Source organism: Liolophura sinensis, chromosome 11, assembly GCF_032854445.1.
Source record: "Liolophura sinensis isolate JHLJ2023 chromosome 11, CUHK_Ljap_v2, whole genome shotgun sequence".
Lineage (NCBI taxonomy): Eukaryota > Metazoa > Mollusca > Polyplacophora > Chitonida > Chitonidae > Liolophura > Liolophura sinensis.
Window position 1 is genome coordinate 25,790,361 of NC_088305.1, and position 17,991 is coordinate 25,808,351.

At 39.4% G+C, this 17,991-nt stretch overlaps 1 protein-coding gene across 1 annotated transcript in view; it reads left to right on the plus strand.

The window, feature by feature from the left end:
* LOC135478242 (uncharacterized) overlaps positions 1 to 11,780 on the plus strand; it is a 34,866-nt gene extending 23,086 nt beyond the window's left edge. The window contains exons 2-5 of the mRNA XM_064758513.1: positions 1,104 to 1,589; positions 8,257 to 8,432; positions 8,830 to 9,093; positions 9,361 to 11,780. Coding sequence (XP_064614583.1) covers positions 1,104 to 1,589; positions 8,257 to 8,432; positions 8,830 to 9,093; positions 9,361 to 9,588 — 1,154 coding nt within the window. The 3' untranslated portion in view covers positions 9,589 to 11,780. The remainder of the gene's footprint in view (positions 1 to 1,103; positions 1,590 to 8,256; positions 8,433 to 8,829; positions 9,094 to 9,360) is intronic.
* Positions 11,781 to 17,991: the final 6,211 nt, after the last annotated feature.

Sequence of the window (17,991 nt, forward strand, 5' to 3'; positions counted from 1 at the left end):
CACGATTATTGACCAAGAACGTCCATATTGGTTGATGGCCGGTATACAATGTCTGTTTCGAGGAATTTGTGTTCTAGCGCACCACATTGACCCAGCAGCCTCTCCCCAATGCGGCCACTGTGGGCTCAACCCTGACACCATCCTGTGGAGGGTCGTAGATCTGCCCTGGGCTCAGTCCGGTTCCCTCCCAACATGATTCTGGCCGCTGTCGCATATTAAAGTGAAATATTTTTGAATACAGCGTAAAACTCCAATCAAATAAATAGTTAAATAAATCACAGAAGTAGTGCTTTCCGGTCAGGCCTCTTCATTCACACATTATCATGACCGTTGATATGCGGTATTTTGAATGCAATATTATTTAGAGCTGCAAATAAAACTACAGATTTAATCAAATGAAACTAATCCATCAATGGGGCAATTAATGTGTCATGCATTAACAAACTTCTTCGACATGCGACATATATCCAGATGGTGTGACTACATTGTGGATTTGCATGGCTACCACTGCAAACTCCATACTTGGGTTCAATGCGGCAGAATTCCGTATATTCCCACGTGAACAATTATAACAGCCACGAATGTACGACCTAGGGTACAGTCAAAGGTTTGTGTCATAACACAAAACCAATTGTATACGGGAATGTACGGAGCTCTCTACGCTTCAAACCACTGCCACCACCAGACAAGTTTGAAGCCTGTGCGACACACGTAAACATATTTAGGCTTAACCTCATCACTAATTGAATGCCCTCGTGCGGGCCTGCGTAATCAGTATTCATCAATAAAACTGATTCAGGGGACCGTTTGAATAATGTTGTGCATAGAAAAAAATCGCATATACATGTGTATCAAGTAATACAAACAAAGGTCGAGAGATCATCACTGCCTGCCTCATGACCTTGATTCCGGTGACCTTGGCGTTGTCCAAGATTTCTGTACAAAATTGCTGGTAGTAGCAGTGATGCAAACCGAACGAGTATGATTTATACGGCGTCAGTCACAAACTGTCTCTGTACTCATATCTCAACGTTTCAGAAATTTATCAATGAATACAGCTGCCAGTCCATCCTTTAATTACATCCTGACCTCTTATTTTCCAGGATATGGCGACTGTTTAACGTTGGCGCTGAAAAAACGCTGCAAGAACGCCTTGGAGCGGACGAAGCGGCGTCGTAACATGGCTCGTCGGTGTGAGGTGAACTTCCTACCAGCGGTCATGTTAAACGCAGGCGACGACCGCAAAATGTACACCTTGGGAAGAAAAAGCTACCTCAAGTGCTACGAACTGAAGGGCTTTGCGCCGTGCCCTGAGTTGCGCCCCTTGAACGAGACGTCGGAACTCATTTGCAACCCGCTTCGTGACAATACGCAACGGTGTTCCACGACTCACGAGACCGTCCACACGAGCTGTCGTGTGTTCGAGATATGCGATCAGGCTGTGATCATCTCGGGAGGATGGAATCGTCTCATGTCCACAAAGAGGCACAAAAACAATGCCTGGAATTTCTTCCATATGCTACGAGATAACGGTTTCCTCCGACGAAACATCAAAATATTTTTCGCCAACGGGGCAAAAGGAGGAGAACGTGAGTATTAATGTTAATAATGTTATATTTTTATTTATCCCATAATTTGTCCGTGTCAGTGATGTATCAACCAGTGATGTAAATTTTCAATTATACGTTATATAATTGGTTACCTCAACTTTCATTGAAAAGCTTATCCAGTGAAAACGTACTACTTCATACAGGACTACTTTTATTGTTTGTTGCCGTGGAGAAAAAAGCCACCCTAGCGATCACTTGCTACATAGGGACAGCAGTTTCTTGGTGCCAAACGGTTAAAGCTTTTGGACACTGGTTAGGCATTCTGTAAGACGGGTTGGAAGTTGGGGGTCACGTGACCACCCTTTCGTGTCTAAACCAAAATGGTCGCACAGTGTTATTGGGGAAAAGGTCACTTTCTGCTACTTAGTTAGCGACGTCTGAGGCTGAGTTGTACAAAAAACATCACGAAAGCTCTGGAGAAACTCAGAGCTATCTCAGACTATCTGGAAAGCTGAAAATTATACAAATTCAACAGATACAAGATCGCTGACAGCGATTCAAAAATAAGCATTTTCCTATGCAGTAACGTTGGGAAGACCGTTTTCTTCACCCATGCCGTTTGTTACTAATGGGATCACGTGGTCTCTAGCTTCCGATCCGTCTTACAGAATAAAATTTATCTTCATGAAATGTGAAAGATAACAAAGGCTGGTTAAAGGAAATGAAGCCAGAAACAAGGGAGTCTTACTCACAAACACAGGTTAACCGTTCAACTTACCTCACTATTTTGTAGACATCCAAAGAGTTGTCTCGTGTGTATGAACTGGTCTGCAAGTGATGTACCTCAATACTATTCTTAGATTTAGTCCATTCTATTTGCCACATCGAACACGATAACTGGGCCCTTTGTGCCCTTTATTTCAACATCATAACATCTACCACCACGCCAAAAGTCCAAAACAGAACCAAATTCAACCCCTTTAAGAATATGGTAGACACACTGTTTTGTTGTATTCTCCAAGTTCAGTTATGGCTAGTAAGAACAGTAAATAGGCTATCGTGTTAAAAGCTTAAACTGGAATATTTTGTTCGGCATGATTTTTGAAATCACCGCTCCCCCCCCACCCTGCAAGTTGTTGCGTGACGTCAGTTTTCATAGAGATATGACCTAGATTTAGGTCACAATTTTGGAGCCAAAATCTTGGATAAATGTGCAGTTATGAATCCTGATATTTTTGCAAAAAAAGCTCATTACCATCTCGCGCAGTAATGGACTGTGTTATGGTTCTTGTTCACAGAAATCACAGATTTTTTTCAATGTTTTCTAAAACTATTTTTAGTGAAATGTGTGGTTCCGCCCCAACCGTTTCACATATATAGATATCACTACATCATTTACCCACTTGTCCAAACAAACAGAAATTGTATTCTCTATCAATCACCTAAAAACCGTTTAAAATAAATTATGGGATAAATAGAATATGCAATTATATCAAATTTATTAAACTCGTGATGTAATTTTCATTTGTTCCTCGCCAAAGGTTCGGAACAAATGAAAATTACACCATTCGTTTAATATATGTGATATAAAGAGTCATTCAGTGTATATCCTTTATTAATTTGATTGATGTTTTAAACCGTAACGAAGAAGATTTCACTTATACGACGGCGACCAGCAATATGGTGCGATGAAACCGGGCACAGCCGGAGGAACCCAAGAAAGCGAACACAAGAGCCTGTAAAGGGGCTTTACCGGAGATGTTTGGTAAAAAATCAATAGATGCTAATTCAATCAAATTTCTGTACTTACCAAGAATAGCTCAGTACTATTTGCAGTGGTGAAATTGTTTAAAATTTGAAAAAGTTTAAAACCGGACAGCTTCAAAACTTTTAGTAACTTTATGACGTTTATGAACGGTAAAAAATTTGACTAGATTTGAGTAGATCGATATTTTTGCCAAAAATACTAGTATCAGGCATAGCCTCTTTAAGATAAGAAGTGTAATAACTCGAGACAAAGCCAAAAAAAAAACCCACTACAGAACATGTAGCTCCCTGGCACTCAAAAGTTCATTAAGTCAAAGAAAGCGAAAACAAGACTAATCCAAACAATTTATGTGCAAGGAAATCAATCTCAGTAACACAACATACACATATTCAAATAAAACATGAATGTACCAATTAATTTTTAGTTTCGATATGAAAACTTCTGAACAAATCCAAACGACATATGATTTAATAAATTCAAATATGCACTGAACCATGGTAACAAAACAAGACTAAACATAGCCAAAGGAAAATGGGGTTATACTATACTCTGCTCTTTAACCGATTTCTCCGCTGTACAACCCGACTTCCAATGTTTATGAACGCATTAACGAAAACAATTCATCGTATGATTACAATATGTCGCTCTGTCGCCAGTAAGCGCATGAGAACTAAGGAGTGAGAATTTGGAAATTTACCAAATGTTACACAAACCTGCGCAAGAATACAAACGAGTTTTGGATGTTTATTAGATCTATGTACCGTGCGACCATTATTTGTTTATTTATTTATTTGATTGATGTGTTATCCCGTACTCAAGAATATTTCACTTAATATTTCACGGCAGCCAGATTTGTGGTGGGAAGAAACCGGGACACTATGTTTGTTTTTGACGTATATAACCCTATGCTTGGTGTCATCAACCGAAATTTGGGCTGGTTGTCCATGTCACAGTATGTTCACTTAAGTAACAAATTTATGAATGTCATTGGCTGTAATTCGATAAATATAAGAAACCGCAAAAAAAGATATAATAATAGAAATATAATGATTTGTGTATTGTATTTGACGAATAATTGTTATTTTTATGGCATAATGTATTTCCGGTGTGAGGAGGTTGTTGGGGGGTGGGAGAGAAGATACGCAGGGGTATAAACATAAAAGTACATGTTAAATTTTCAGCATTCATGTCTGCATTAGAATTATCAAAAAGATGAAAGTTTGTATACGGATTTATTTCTAATGAAAATTATTTTTCATTATCCACAAGTATAGTATTTTCGGCCTCCTGTTAAATATAAAAAGTATAAAACACCTGAAAATTACAACTGCAAAATAGAAATGCTTCATAACGAGATGATTGTTTTATTAATAAAATCTTAATATAAATTTAAGTTTTCTGTGAAATTTAAAATATGAATAGTATTGCTTCCAGGACATTTTAATGGTTCTTTGTCACAAATACTTAGATATTTGATAATATTTCATTTTATATGTACATAGGCTATCAGATTTATTAAAATTTTTTGCATCGGGCACGACACGTAGAAATGAATATTTAGCTTATACCAGACGGGAATAGCTCTCATGTTTTGGTGACAAGGTTGGAAAATGAAAGCTAACAGAAGCGTTTACCTTTTCCTTTTCACTAAAATTTGTGAATACAATTCAGCCGTCCATGTTTACATCCGAAGCATCACTCAGTGCTACATTTTTCAGCCGGGTGCCTCATCAATCGGCGGTGCCTTTGAAGTATTTGTCCACAGGTATGCATTTACCGCCTGGACTCTTTTATATTGGCTACAGTGGGGGCATTACTGAGGCCCGGTACGGGTAGTTATTGCCTCCCTGATAGAACAATAAATGTATTTTCTCGGCTGTCGAATGCGAAATATACTATTTATTCTGATGATGCATACAGAATTGAAATGAAACGGAATATGTCATTGCCAGCCCAGGTTAAACATCGGCACACTGTCTTTGAACTTGACATCCAGGTATGCTTTGCTAATTGGCAAACTCTCTTTGATCTCTCGGTCTAGACGCAGTAATGGAAGCTCGTCCGTGTGAAAACTCGGAGAGAGATTGAAAATGAATGAAATGTGCACAAAAACAATATAGAGTTGGTAGCTGGTGGATTTGAGCTACAAGAGATTAAATGTAAATAAAACCGACAGAAGACCCCCTTCAAACGTCTTTAGACTCGGAAGAAAATTTGTCAAAAACGGCCTTTTGATCTTTTTGTTCGACGCAGTTTGTAAAAGGAGAGTTTAAACGCTTGAATTGTTGCCACTCTGGACTGAACATATCCGTAATAGCCGGGGTTCAAAGCGACCGGAGTTATCCCTCGGTAACACTCGTTAGATCTCGGAGAGCGTGACACAGCTTAGTCGTTGTCCTGAACATTCGTCGACACGGATTTGGTGAAGCGTAATGAGCTGTCGGCCGACATCAAAGCCACCGAAAGAGCCGAGTAAAGATTCTTGACTTTCAAATGAATCTGTAAAATGAACTTCGAGCTTTGATGGTTTTCGGCTCAGACTATCTCCTTGGGAGACAAAAACTTGACTATGTGAACTAACTCTAATCCCGCCATGTCCCTTCTGGCAACTTTCGATGGGGTTACAATGCAGGCGAATTGTTCAAATCCAAGTTCATCATGTAAAACGGTATTATCCAACATAAAAAAACCCTCCAGGCGTTTTCCGTTGTAATTACAACGGAGTGGAGAAAATATTGCCGGAATACGTAATTGTTAACTTTATTACAGGTATGTAGAAAAAAGTTGGAAGTTACAAATTGAACTTGCAACTTCAAGCTAAAGATCTCCAAAGTGCGTTTTTAGCGTTACAGGGAAAACAATTACATTATATCACTCTCACAGATGCCGATCAAGCGCAGAATGGTGATGTCACAGGCTCGAATCCAGCTCTTGACAATTTGGCTGCGGTTTTAAGCAAGTGGGTTAGTCGGGTATTTGGCGAAGCTGATGGTTTTACTCTCGGTACTCGGTTTCCTCTACTAATAAACGTGAATGGTGCGTGTTATGATTAGGTAATTCGTGAGTACGGCGTTAAATACCAATCAAATAAATACATTGAGTCTAGAAATGTACATCCAAAATTTGGAGGAAGTGCATGCATCAGATCACAAGTAAACGCCGTTTTCCTGTTTGATACAAAATTGAGTAGGAAATTGTTTTGATTTATGTATTTAATTGGTGTTTTACCCCGTACTCAAGAATAATTCATTTATACCACGGTGGCTACATTATGTTAAGAGGAAACCGGGCAGAGCCCGGGAGGAGAAATTGTTGTGAATGTATGTGTTATAAACATATATAATGCACACATAATGAACATTTGTGTATTTTGAAATTGTTTGTAATTTCGCACATTCTATGTAGGCTCTCAGCTACCGGCTCAGTTTAATCATAGTATATGCTCTTCTCGTGATTCAGTTTACACTAGAGGCGAGATAAAGCGCTTCTACCGTTTTGTATACTTGAAGAAAAAAAATTTCCCGTGTCGATTTATTGTGTCCAATTAACCAGACACGCTGACATAATTTCTGTCTCCATTCTGTTTAATGGCGAGCAAAGAACAAATCAAACCTGGACACATTATAGCCGGGGGCTGTGAGGCTGCTCGCCCGACACACGTGTTCCGGCCTCCATTTGCCACTATTACCGCCTTTGATCTTCTTTGATCTTTGCCGACGAATTTACCTATTTTGCATCCTGTATACGCGTTGTGGATAAGTGTCAATTTTTCGTTCTCCCATAGTTGAGACAGGGCATAAAGGCTAGGTCAGCCCACAAGATGAAGGTCTACTATACATGTGCAACCTTTGAAAAGTCCATTTAAAACGCAAACGTGTACCGCAGAATTGTTTAAGTATTGATAATGTAGAAAGATTAAACGTCGGATAATTTCCAGTGGAAAAAGCTGACAAGTTCTTTATATCTTATAAGTAAAAAAGGCACGTGAGTTTGAGTATAGTGGCCTACATACGTGATTCTATAGAACGTTCTTGTAATATACATCAATGATTAAGTAAACATATAAGTAAGTAAACATATAAGTAAGAAAACAAGTAAACGAACAAGTAAATATTAACATAAGTGAATGAACAAGAACACATAAGTACGCAAAAATAAATATTAACAATTAAACATAAGGAAAAAACAAGTAAAATATTAAAGAGCAAGTAAACATAAGGGAAAAAACAAGTAAAGATAAGTAAGTAAACAAGTAAACGAACAAGTAAATGTAAACATAAGTAAATAAGTAAGTAGGCATAAGTAAACATAAATACACATAATGAAGTAAAGACAAGAAAAAAAACTAAATATTGGAAAATAAGATCCGCCCTCTTCCCCCCGCCCTCCAAAGAAAAAAAAACAAGTATTTTAATAAGCACTTAAACAGAAGGAAATCTACTTAAGAGGTAAACATAGTAAATAGTTCAATAAATGTAAGTACATAACAAACAAGCGTAAGTATATAAGAAACAAACCTAAGTAAATAAACAATAATAAATATACGTATAGCCATTTTGTATAAGTTTTACAAGACCCCTCCTTCACAATCCCGGGACTTTATTTGCGTGTATCGGACCTCAATCAAATATATGATAAAATCCCAGCAGGTTAAGCGATATGTATATTGAGAGTACATTGCACGTTTGGATTTCGATTGTATATAATACGAATTCATGAAGTTTCATACACACTCACAAACAATAATTACAAAAAAAACAACAACAAAAACAACAAGAACAACAAGAACAGCATATCATTCATTTTACGTCTGCCTGAAATATTTGTACTGAAGGATTAAGGTTTTGAGCAGTGTACAATCAAGTGTTTTTATTTCTTTTTACGCAGTGATTTTTTCTGCCACTGTTCTTAATTTGCTGATGGTTGTTGTTTTGATAGAGGACGTTGAGGAGCGGCATTCTGTGCACCCTGCCGCCATGAAGCTGGCCCTGAGGTACCACATACAGAAGATCTGTAAATCTCCCCACTGCGTTGATTCGTTTGTCATCTATATGAACAGCCCGGCGAAAAATGACGGCACCTCACTCCTGTGGGACCTCAATGGCGATGGACTGGTAAGTTGAGACGGCATTCATTGCATGGGTGTTTATGCCGTGTTTGAGATTATCCATCTATTTATTTACTAATTTGATTGTTTTTTTTTACCCCGTACTCAAGAATATTTCATTTATACGACGGCGGCCAGCATTCTGGTGATATGAAATCGGTCAGCTTGTGTCCATGCGCAGGTTGCTACCAGACCTTCTCACATGCGACTGGAGAGGAAGCCAGCATGAACCGGACTTAAGCTCAAAGGGATGGTATTAGGGTTGTGGTTTATCCTTATCTGATGAAGGATCAACGAAACTCGACTGGGTGGTATTTTGCCGGTATTTCACTTCCGTTTTTTAGCACTGTTTTTCTTCATTAGGCACAAGTTCTTGAAATTCACGTCAAACTATTTTGTTTCAGGCGGAGGACTCTGAGAAGTACACCGTACGGGAGTTGAAGCACGACCTTCACAAGTGCGCCGCGCGACAGGTCCATATTGTGGTAGATCAAAGTTACGGCGGAGTGATATCGGAGGCTTTCAAGAAATCCAAGCATCACTCCAACGTCATCGTCATGAGCGGCACGAGAAGTAATGAATATGCATTTAACAACGAATACACCAATCACTGGCTCTCCTACAACAGCTCTCAAGTGGCGACAAAGTGTTCGCAAAATATTCACGAGGTAAGCCGGTTATGGCGAGATATCGAAGTATTGGAAAACTTTAATGGAAAATGGACTATGATAGAGACTATAATAACACCATTTAAGAATGGTGTTGAACAACACTGAAATAAATAAATAATTTATCGCTGATGGTCACGGTGCATAGACTAGTTTGGCGGAGTTCATCGATGATAAAAAGTGATTGATTTATTTGACCGGTGTTTGCTTCACGATCCTTTTTTACAAGTGTTTGATCAAACTCACATATTTTTTTTGCTTCAACAGGAGAGTGTGGGCAGCGTACGAAATTCAACACCTGATATACAAGAAGGTCATGAAGGCGTGGTCAAAGCTACCATATTTGGAGCCCCATGTGACGTCAGACCCCCGTTCACGCGCAGGGAATTACGTCAGGAATATTTGGGATGTCAGAATCTACCAACAGCAGTGTGGTTAATGAAAGTTTTCCGAACACGACAGTCCGACTCGGACAGGAGTGGTCTGTGGTCGTAGTCTCGCGATACTTAACGAGAGTTACGTTCTTCCACCCTGAAGACTATGGAAATCAAAAGACTCGATCCCCTATAACACGAGGTGTTACGCTTTTCCCAAATCGTCTTCGCCGGATTAAGGCGTTATGATTGGACAAGATCTTATTTCTTTCAACAAATGACCTCATATTGACACTAGCAGCGCCGCCTGTAGGGCAGCCTGGAGTTCCCGCCAAGAAGACACCAGGTTATCTCCCTTGAAGCATTTCCTTCGACTTTCCAGCTGGTCTATATGATCTTGCATGCTAGAGAGAAATCGTATGAGTACTGTTTTAGCAGTGTTGTTGTATATCTAAATGAACATTGTTTTCGTCAGTATTCGTGTGTATGATGACGACAGCACAGGACTGTTTATGCATTTTATCGAAATATTTTCCCCTCATTATACAAATTAGTCCGTTTTTAGACCTTGCTGAAAGATAGAGTAACTGGTCGAGCGTTGATCTCAGTCGAGACTCAAACTTAGACTAAAACAACATAGAATTGGGTTAAAGAAGAACTAAAAGTTTTGTGAGATAGCAAGAGTTTCCAACACCAAATAAATAGCACGGGGCAGATATTTGAAAGTCAAGGTACTAATTGTTAAGAAAGGTAAAAGTATGGCTGTCACTTTGTAAGGTATATTCGAGCGCTTTGTGCATTGTTTCGGTCTCCATTTCCACAGAGTTTCGGTCGCCATTTCCACAAGGTTTAGGTCGCTATTTCCATAAGATTTCGGACGTAGGAAGTTTAACTGACCTGTATTAATGGACGTCTTTTGATTCATACCTCTCAAATTCACAGAAATATATTTATAAATGCTTTAGGACAAATGCACTATAGTGAAATTGGAAATTTGAAAATATCGTGTTCTAGCATAAATTTTAATGGAGACTGCTTACTTATGCAGACAAGGGTTTCTTGTGAAATGTTACGATCATCATCTTGGTTCAGATTAATCCTATTTGAATGTAGGTTTGGAGAATGACAAGGGTATAGTTTGGTTTCGTCTCACGGATGGGCGTATCTAACCCTTATGTTACCGGTTCGGCATCACTGTTTTAACCTTAACGGTTTTGTAATATATGTTTATGATAATTTGTTTTCTTGTGCACATATTTATGTCGGTGGCTAAAAGTGCTAGGGAAATGTGAAGTGTGAGCCAGATGCGTTCGCTGCTTGTGTACCAAAACCAGGGGAGATAACCTGCTAATGTCACCCTATAATTTTAACATCTCAATTATCTCCCCTTGAAAACCAAGACGAAATTTTTGGGAGGACGGAGGAGGGGGGAGGCTGCGGGGCGAGCTTTAAAGGAAACTTAATGAATTTTCTTGAAGTATGAGGTCCAGTAACAAGAGTAAATATAACCGTAGCTTTAGACTCTGGTAACTGGTTACCCCAGTAACCAAGTCATGGGTTTAAAGATAGATTTGTGACGTCTTTCCTTTGCTGTACATAGCTAGACCTGCAAGCCCATACCGCTCAATCTTTATCAAGTTATTTGGTGCAATACCTTCAAATGTACAGAATGTTAACATCAGCTGTCCTTTATGTACATATAAGCTGTATATAACTATTATGTGGTATATTTATATAGAATTTTATCAGTTTCACGTCAGACACGAAACTGAATTCCGCTAGTTCTACCGCCAACCATGGACATACCATACGCCCGATGACAGATTTTGATCAATGTGTATGGCTGCTCTCGTATATCATTTTACCCCAAGGGACGCAACCCCAAACAGAAGAAAACAGGACAAATAGTGCATTTTTCAAGAATAACTGGTTACAAAATGAAAAAATAAATCCCTTAGATAGTGCAGGACACGTTGAAAATTGGAATTGGATTCTTCTTAAATCAATTTTTTGTTTAAATATACAATAATAGCTCGAGTTAAGTGTTCATAAATCTTCGTACGCTTTTGTAAAGGGTTAACAGATTTAAAATAACTTAATTTCTTAAATGACATTTACACGGCCATATTTAATTTCTACACAAAACCTTCAAAATTTTTGAGCGTCAGTTCACAGTCGTAGGCTTTTGTAAGAATTCTCTCCTTCCCTCTGTAATTTTTTTTGTAAATAGTTTCCTTTTCGACATTGTCTGTTGTTATTGTGTAATTGGGATGTGTAAAGATAACCCACTTTGACTATGCGAAATAAAAACAGAACCCCAAAGTACAAAGATTTCTCTTGCTTCCTCGCCTTGCCTTAGGGTGTCCGATGGTTAAAGCTTTGAAGTTAAGGTTGAGATTTATTTATTTCATTGGTGTTTTACGTCGTACTCAAGAGTACTTCATTTATTCAACGGCGGCCAGCATTATGGTCGGAGGAAACCGGGCAGAGCCCGAGGGAAACCCACGACCACCCGAAAGGTTGCTAGAAGACCTTGCCACGTACGGCTGGAGAGGAAGCCAGCATGATCTGGACTTGAACTCAAAGCGACAGTAGAGAGGTCGCGTAACTTGCAAGAAGCCAGTACAGTTCCCAATATAGATAATTTAGGAATCCCAGTTTATGTACGATCATCGGTGCCCAGACAATTCATCGTATAGGAATCGTAGACTATGTACGATCGTTGGTGCCCAGACAGTTCATCGAAAAGGAATCATAGTTTATGTACGATCATCCGTGCCCAGACAGTTCATCGTGTAGAAATCGTAGACTATGTACGATCGTTGGTGTCCAGGCAGTTCATCGAAAAGGAATCGTAGTTTATGTACGATCATCCGTGCCCAGACAGTTCATCCTGTAGGAATCGTAGACTATGTACGATCGTTGGTTTCCAGGCAGTTCATCGAAATGGAATCGTAGTTTATGTACGATAGGAATCATACTTTATGTACGATCATCGATGCACAGCTAGTTCATCGTAGTTTATGAACGATCGTCGGTGCCCAGACAGTTCGTCGTGTAGGAATCTTGGTTTTTGTACGACTATCGGTGCCCAGACAGTTCATCGTGTAGGAATCATACTTTATGTACGACCGTCGGTGCACAGATAGTTCATTGTATCGGAGTCGTATAACACTCAAAAAATAAATCTGTTAATTTTGGGTCTGAGTGATGCTAGAATGCATTCTGTTATTATAACACAATATTATGTTATTCAACATATAATCTATAGAATCGGTGTGTTGATTTAATAAAATACTTGTTATATCACAGAATAACCTACTGCAATAACATAATACATTTTAGCATAACTCAGGCAACAGGCTTTCTGTTAAAATTAACAGACTAATTTTTTGAGTTTAGTTTATGTTTGATCATCGGTGCCCAGATAGTTTATGCTCACAATCACAATGTATATTATGATGTCAATCAAAAGATTACTTCGTCCAAACAGGAAGCTTGTAGTCCAGGATTTCATTTTAAATTACTTGATGTTATATTTCTTTATCCCGTCTTGCAATTTTCGGTAAATTCATCATCGAAGGGAAAAAAAAAACAAGAAATCAAAAGCAACTTTTTTCTGTACAAAAAGTGATTTAATCACTGTGCACATCTCTTTCTTTTTCCATTTTTAATAGCTCTTTATTATATTTCAGTTTCATTTATTTCACAGTAAGGTAATCTGAAGCGAAAGATATTGACCCGTCCACACAAGCCGATGTGTCTGTGGGAATCATACGGGAAATCAATATGGACCGTTCCCACGCACTGCTTAGTGAGAAGAAAACTTTCTGGTTCCGTAAATGATGTCGTCTTGTCACCTGATCGACTAGGGTCCGTGAAACTCGATCCAAACTTCGGGAATTTCCGTGCGTTTATCGGCGTAAATCCGTTCGGTAGAGGCCGCTTCAAACTTTCATACATCATTTTATTGGTTCTAGTCCGGACCACAGACTGCAAATAAAAAGGATGGGATGAAATTCAAAATTTTGTTTTAATTGTTTTCATCCTCCCTCGGTATATATTACACGCAAATATGACGATCAATCCCTCTGTGTCTGTTAATTTGTCCGTCCACCTACCTATAATAATTTCTTGTGAAAGTATATCTTCCTACAGTTGCTGTAGAAGATTTTCCTGCTGTTGAGATTACTAGTACATTGTGGAAGTGAAGTGGTTACGTACTCAGTTGTTCTCACCAACACCGTCTGTTTTTTTTTTTTTTGTGAAATTTGGCCAGCATTACACAAAAATCCGAAATTTTTCACACATATGATGCCGGCAAATATATCATAAAGTTGACAGAAATCGGAAACCAATTTCTTGCACGGATCCGATTGAACTCACGTCTGTTGGCACACATTCCCACCAAGGTATTTATTTATTTACTTATTTCGCTAGTGCTTAACGTGAGGCTTAAAGTTTCACTTATGTAGCGGCAATCATGTCTACCAGTGGAGGGAACAGGGGAAACCGGAGGGAACAGGGGGAACAGAGGGAACAGGGGAAACAGGAGGGAGAAGGGGGAAACAGGGGGGAGAAGGGGAAACAGGGAAAAACAACCGACACCAGCTTATTCCATAGCCCTCCCCTCACAGGATAAATGAATGAATAAATAGGTTTTTACGTCGCACGTAACATTTGTGCAGTCTTATGAATTGTATCCTCTTGTGACAGGGCGAGTCCGTGCCACCAAAGTGCTGCGGCCACTGAAGTATAATGCCGAGGAGACCAGACATGATATCCCACCCAGTCACATTAAGAGAGGTATTTCCAGAGAGTGCTAAATGCGTTAGAATAGGGCTTAACACTCATCAAATAATGCTTGCAAAATTTTCTTAAAACAAGATGAAAAAAAATTCTACATGTTTAATGTTCAATTTCTCTATTTATGCAAATGGCGATAATCTAATAAATAAAAAACCGCACCACTATTTAGCCGTTGTCTTAAACTTTGGTACAGATTCAAACATGCAATCACAACGTACGAATTAAGGTCCAACAGAAAACAACAACACTATCATACCTCCACTTCGAAATAACCCTTTGTTTTGTTGCAATCCATTTCAAGTTCCACCATCCAGTAGGCTTGGTTTGGTCGGTAAGCCAGATCACGGACACGCAATACTCTTTTGGCGTCCCTATTGGAGTGAAAAGAATGAATAAATAAATAAATGAACACATTTATGATAGAATGATCAGGGTTTAACGCCACATTGCCATTATTTCAGCCGTATCCTGGCGTGATCCAAGAGAATAATGACATCAAGATAGTAAACAGACACTTTCAAAACCAGCTGTATAATAAACAAACAATAAATAAAATTAAAAAATGAAATATTGTTCTTATACATCATACGAACAGGTATAAATATTTTTCCGGTTTACTGTGCTGCTTCACGGAGACGATTTACCGAAGGCAAGTTAACCGCCCCGGCCGAGCCATTATACTGATACGGGTCAACCAGTCGTTGCATTATTCATGCTGAACGGAAGTTACAACTTTTTTTTTAAGGCCTTAGGTTTAAGTCTTAGGTGTGGCTCGATCAAGGATTGACCCTGGATCTACCGCTCCCGAGGCGGACGCTCTACCAACTGTGCTATCCGTATACAACTGAATTGACGAATCAAGTGAAATATACCGAACACATTTGATGACACAGCCCACATCAATTATTAAACAAGATTTTAACCGATATGGACCTCTTCAATTTGGGAACACACAAACGAGTTCTAGGTTAGTCGGTTTTACGCCAAGTCAGGAGGTCTTTTGTTTTCACTCCGGAAACGTCACGTACTTACAGCTTTTTGGTTAGTAACAATGACCAACGACCCACACTACTATGTACGTGTGATATACAAGTAAGCCTAGCCGAGCTGAATGGGTCAATACTATACTTACTCTAACCCCACCATCCGTAGCGGAGTACCGTAGGCTTTCTCTTCCTTGTGATACCCTTGCTGTGGTTCCCTACCTTCTAAGTCCAAATGCTTATCGCCAGAGGCCCAGTTTTGGTACGCTGCGGGAGAACCGGGTGGTATGATGTGAGAAATGGGAATCGAGCATGGGCTTTTCAGGCTGTTCTCTGTACACCTGGACTCGTCCCCACCTGTGTAACCTCCGAGGATGAACAGGTCCGAGAAAAATACTTCGGGTACTTCGTACGCGATGATGGTCTTGGAACTGGGCTCTGATAATGAAGGAAACTCAAGACTTAGAATCCGCATGACTGTTTCGAACAGAATCTAATATTTTTGGTGACATAACTCGTATAATTTAAGAGTTTAATGTCTTGCTCACGAAAGTTTCGCTTATATCAAGGCGGTCAGTTAATTCCCCCTCGCCAATTAGATGTCTTTTACAATCCTTTGGCAAGTAACTGACGAACTTTTCGACGTCCTACACACAGAATTTCACCCGCTGAGCGCATCGGTTGAATTGCTGGTGATTTTTTTAAACGTATTTAACGTAAACAGCCATATCTGGGCTGTTTGTAGTATACTGTCACCAAAGCCCTAAGAACCTCGCAAGATTCCCCGTGTGAAGGTTACTCATAAGTTTATCAAACGATTTTGACTTAACTTATGAGATTCCTTCGGTCTTACTTTCATGTTGCTTCAGATGTGCCAAAATATTATATTATATTATAGAGCTGTTTGACAGATATGCCATGACGAAAGCATCAGACACGGCACCAGACCAGGCATCAGGCACCAGACAGCAAGCAAGGCACCAGACAAGGCGCCAGACACGACATCGGGCACCAGACACGGCATCGGACACCAGACACGGCATCGGACACCCAACACGGCATCGGACACCCAACACGGCATCGGGCACCAGACACGGCATCGGACACCAGACACGGCATCAACCACCAGACAAGGCAACAAGGCATTATATCATCTACAAAACTGTCCATGGTCCGGTTTATGAATAGAAAATAAATAAGAAAGAAATCCGGAGTGCGTAGAGTGCCCAGAGTAACCCGAGTGCCCGGAGTAAACCATCGACCTTCGGCAGGTATACGTGATAAAGCTCCTGACTCAATGCAGCAACGGTAACACTGCATGAAACATGAAAACATTAAGCAGAATAAGACACAAAATATCATATCAGTAAAAAACAATCAATCAATGAGGAACTAAAATCTATCGATCACGATCGCATACCTGAAGGAGGCTTACTTGAATCCACTTCTGTCAGACAAGTGAAAACAGCCAGACAGTGCAAGAAAACACGTGTGTTCTCGAACATGACTGCGGATTGCCTGCAGAAAAAGGAACTGTGTGATTAGCTAGGCCACAGTATGATTTGTTATCGCTATTGTATGATTTGTTATGGTTGTTATGGCTAAGTGCACAAACTTTCAAGCACTCCCATTATGATTGAACGAATTATTGAACTGACTTTCTAATCGTTAACTGTAGCGAGACTAGCAGTATGGTGGCTGGAAATTTTACATCTACATGGTTGTTAATTGCATTCAAGTGACACTTATCCAAACCAAAGCTGGGGAATTTGAAATTGAGGATGTCATCACGTGGTAAAATGACGTCAGTTCATTGAAGAACCAGATTTTCACAATGAGCATCTAAGAAGGGTTTCATTGACTAACAAAAGGGCAAACCCTGGCTTTACAAAATGCCCCAAAGGAGTAACGACCTACTATCGTGGATAAGACAACTAGTGGTGTACATAAATGAGGAATGTTGTAAAGACTAGGTTGCTGTCACGTGGTAAAGTGATGTCAATCTTTTAATTTCATTTATTTATTTATTTGATTGGTGATTTTCGCGGTACTCAAGAATATTACACTTATACGACTGCGGAAAGCATTATGGTGGGAGGAAACGGAGCATAGCCGGCGGGAAACCCACACTTCTTTGAGGAATCCCTTTTTCACAATCAACATATGTGGGATCAGCGACTAACAAATGCATCAACCTTGTCTTAACAAATCCCTAAATGCGAATGGCTTCTTTTATTCCTCGATTTCGGACACTTCTCAAATGCTGAAGACTTGTGCGCATTTGTAAGACTGGCTTAGTCAGTTTGTTAGTCCCTTCTTAGATGCTCATAATAAAAAGATGGTTTTTCAATGAACTGACGTCACTCTACCACCAAACATTGCACATCCTTGCTGTGCATCACCGAAAGTCAGAATGAACCTATGTAACACTCAGGATGTGTGTATAAACACAGATTTTAGTGAGGTGAATCGGCCTTGTTTTTGAAGTAGTTTACACTGATTTCAACTTATTACCTTCTTAACAAATCCTATTTAATTTATCCGTGAAGATGCGATATTTGAAATGGCAAGTTTTTATATACGCCTTTAACAGTGATAGGTATATGTGAAAACAGTGAAACATTTGGGCATTTAGAAATTACCTTGTCTTCTAAAGCCCTTGCTTTAGAAATATTAGCGAGTGTATACCAGAATCAAAGGTGGCAAGCTATTCTTGGGGTCGTATATTTTTA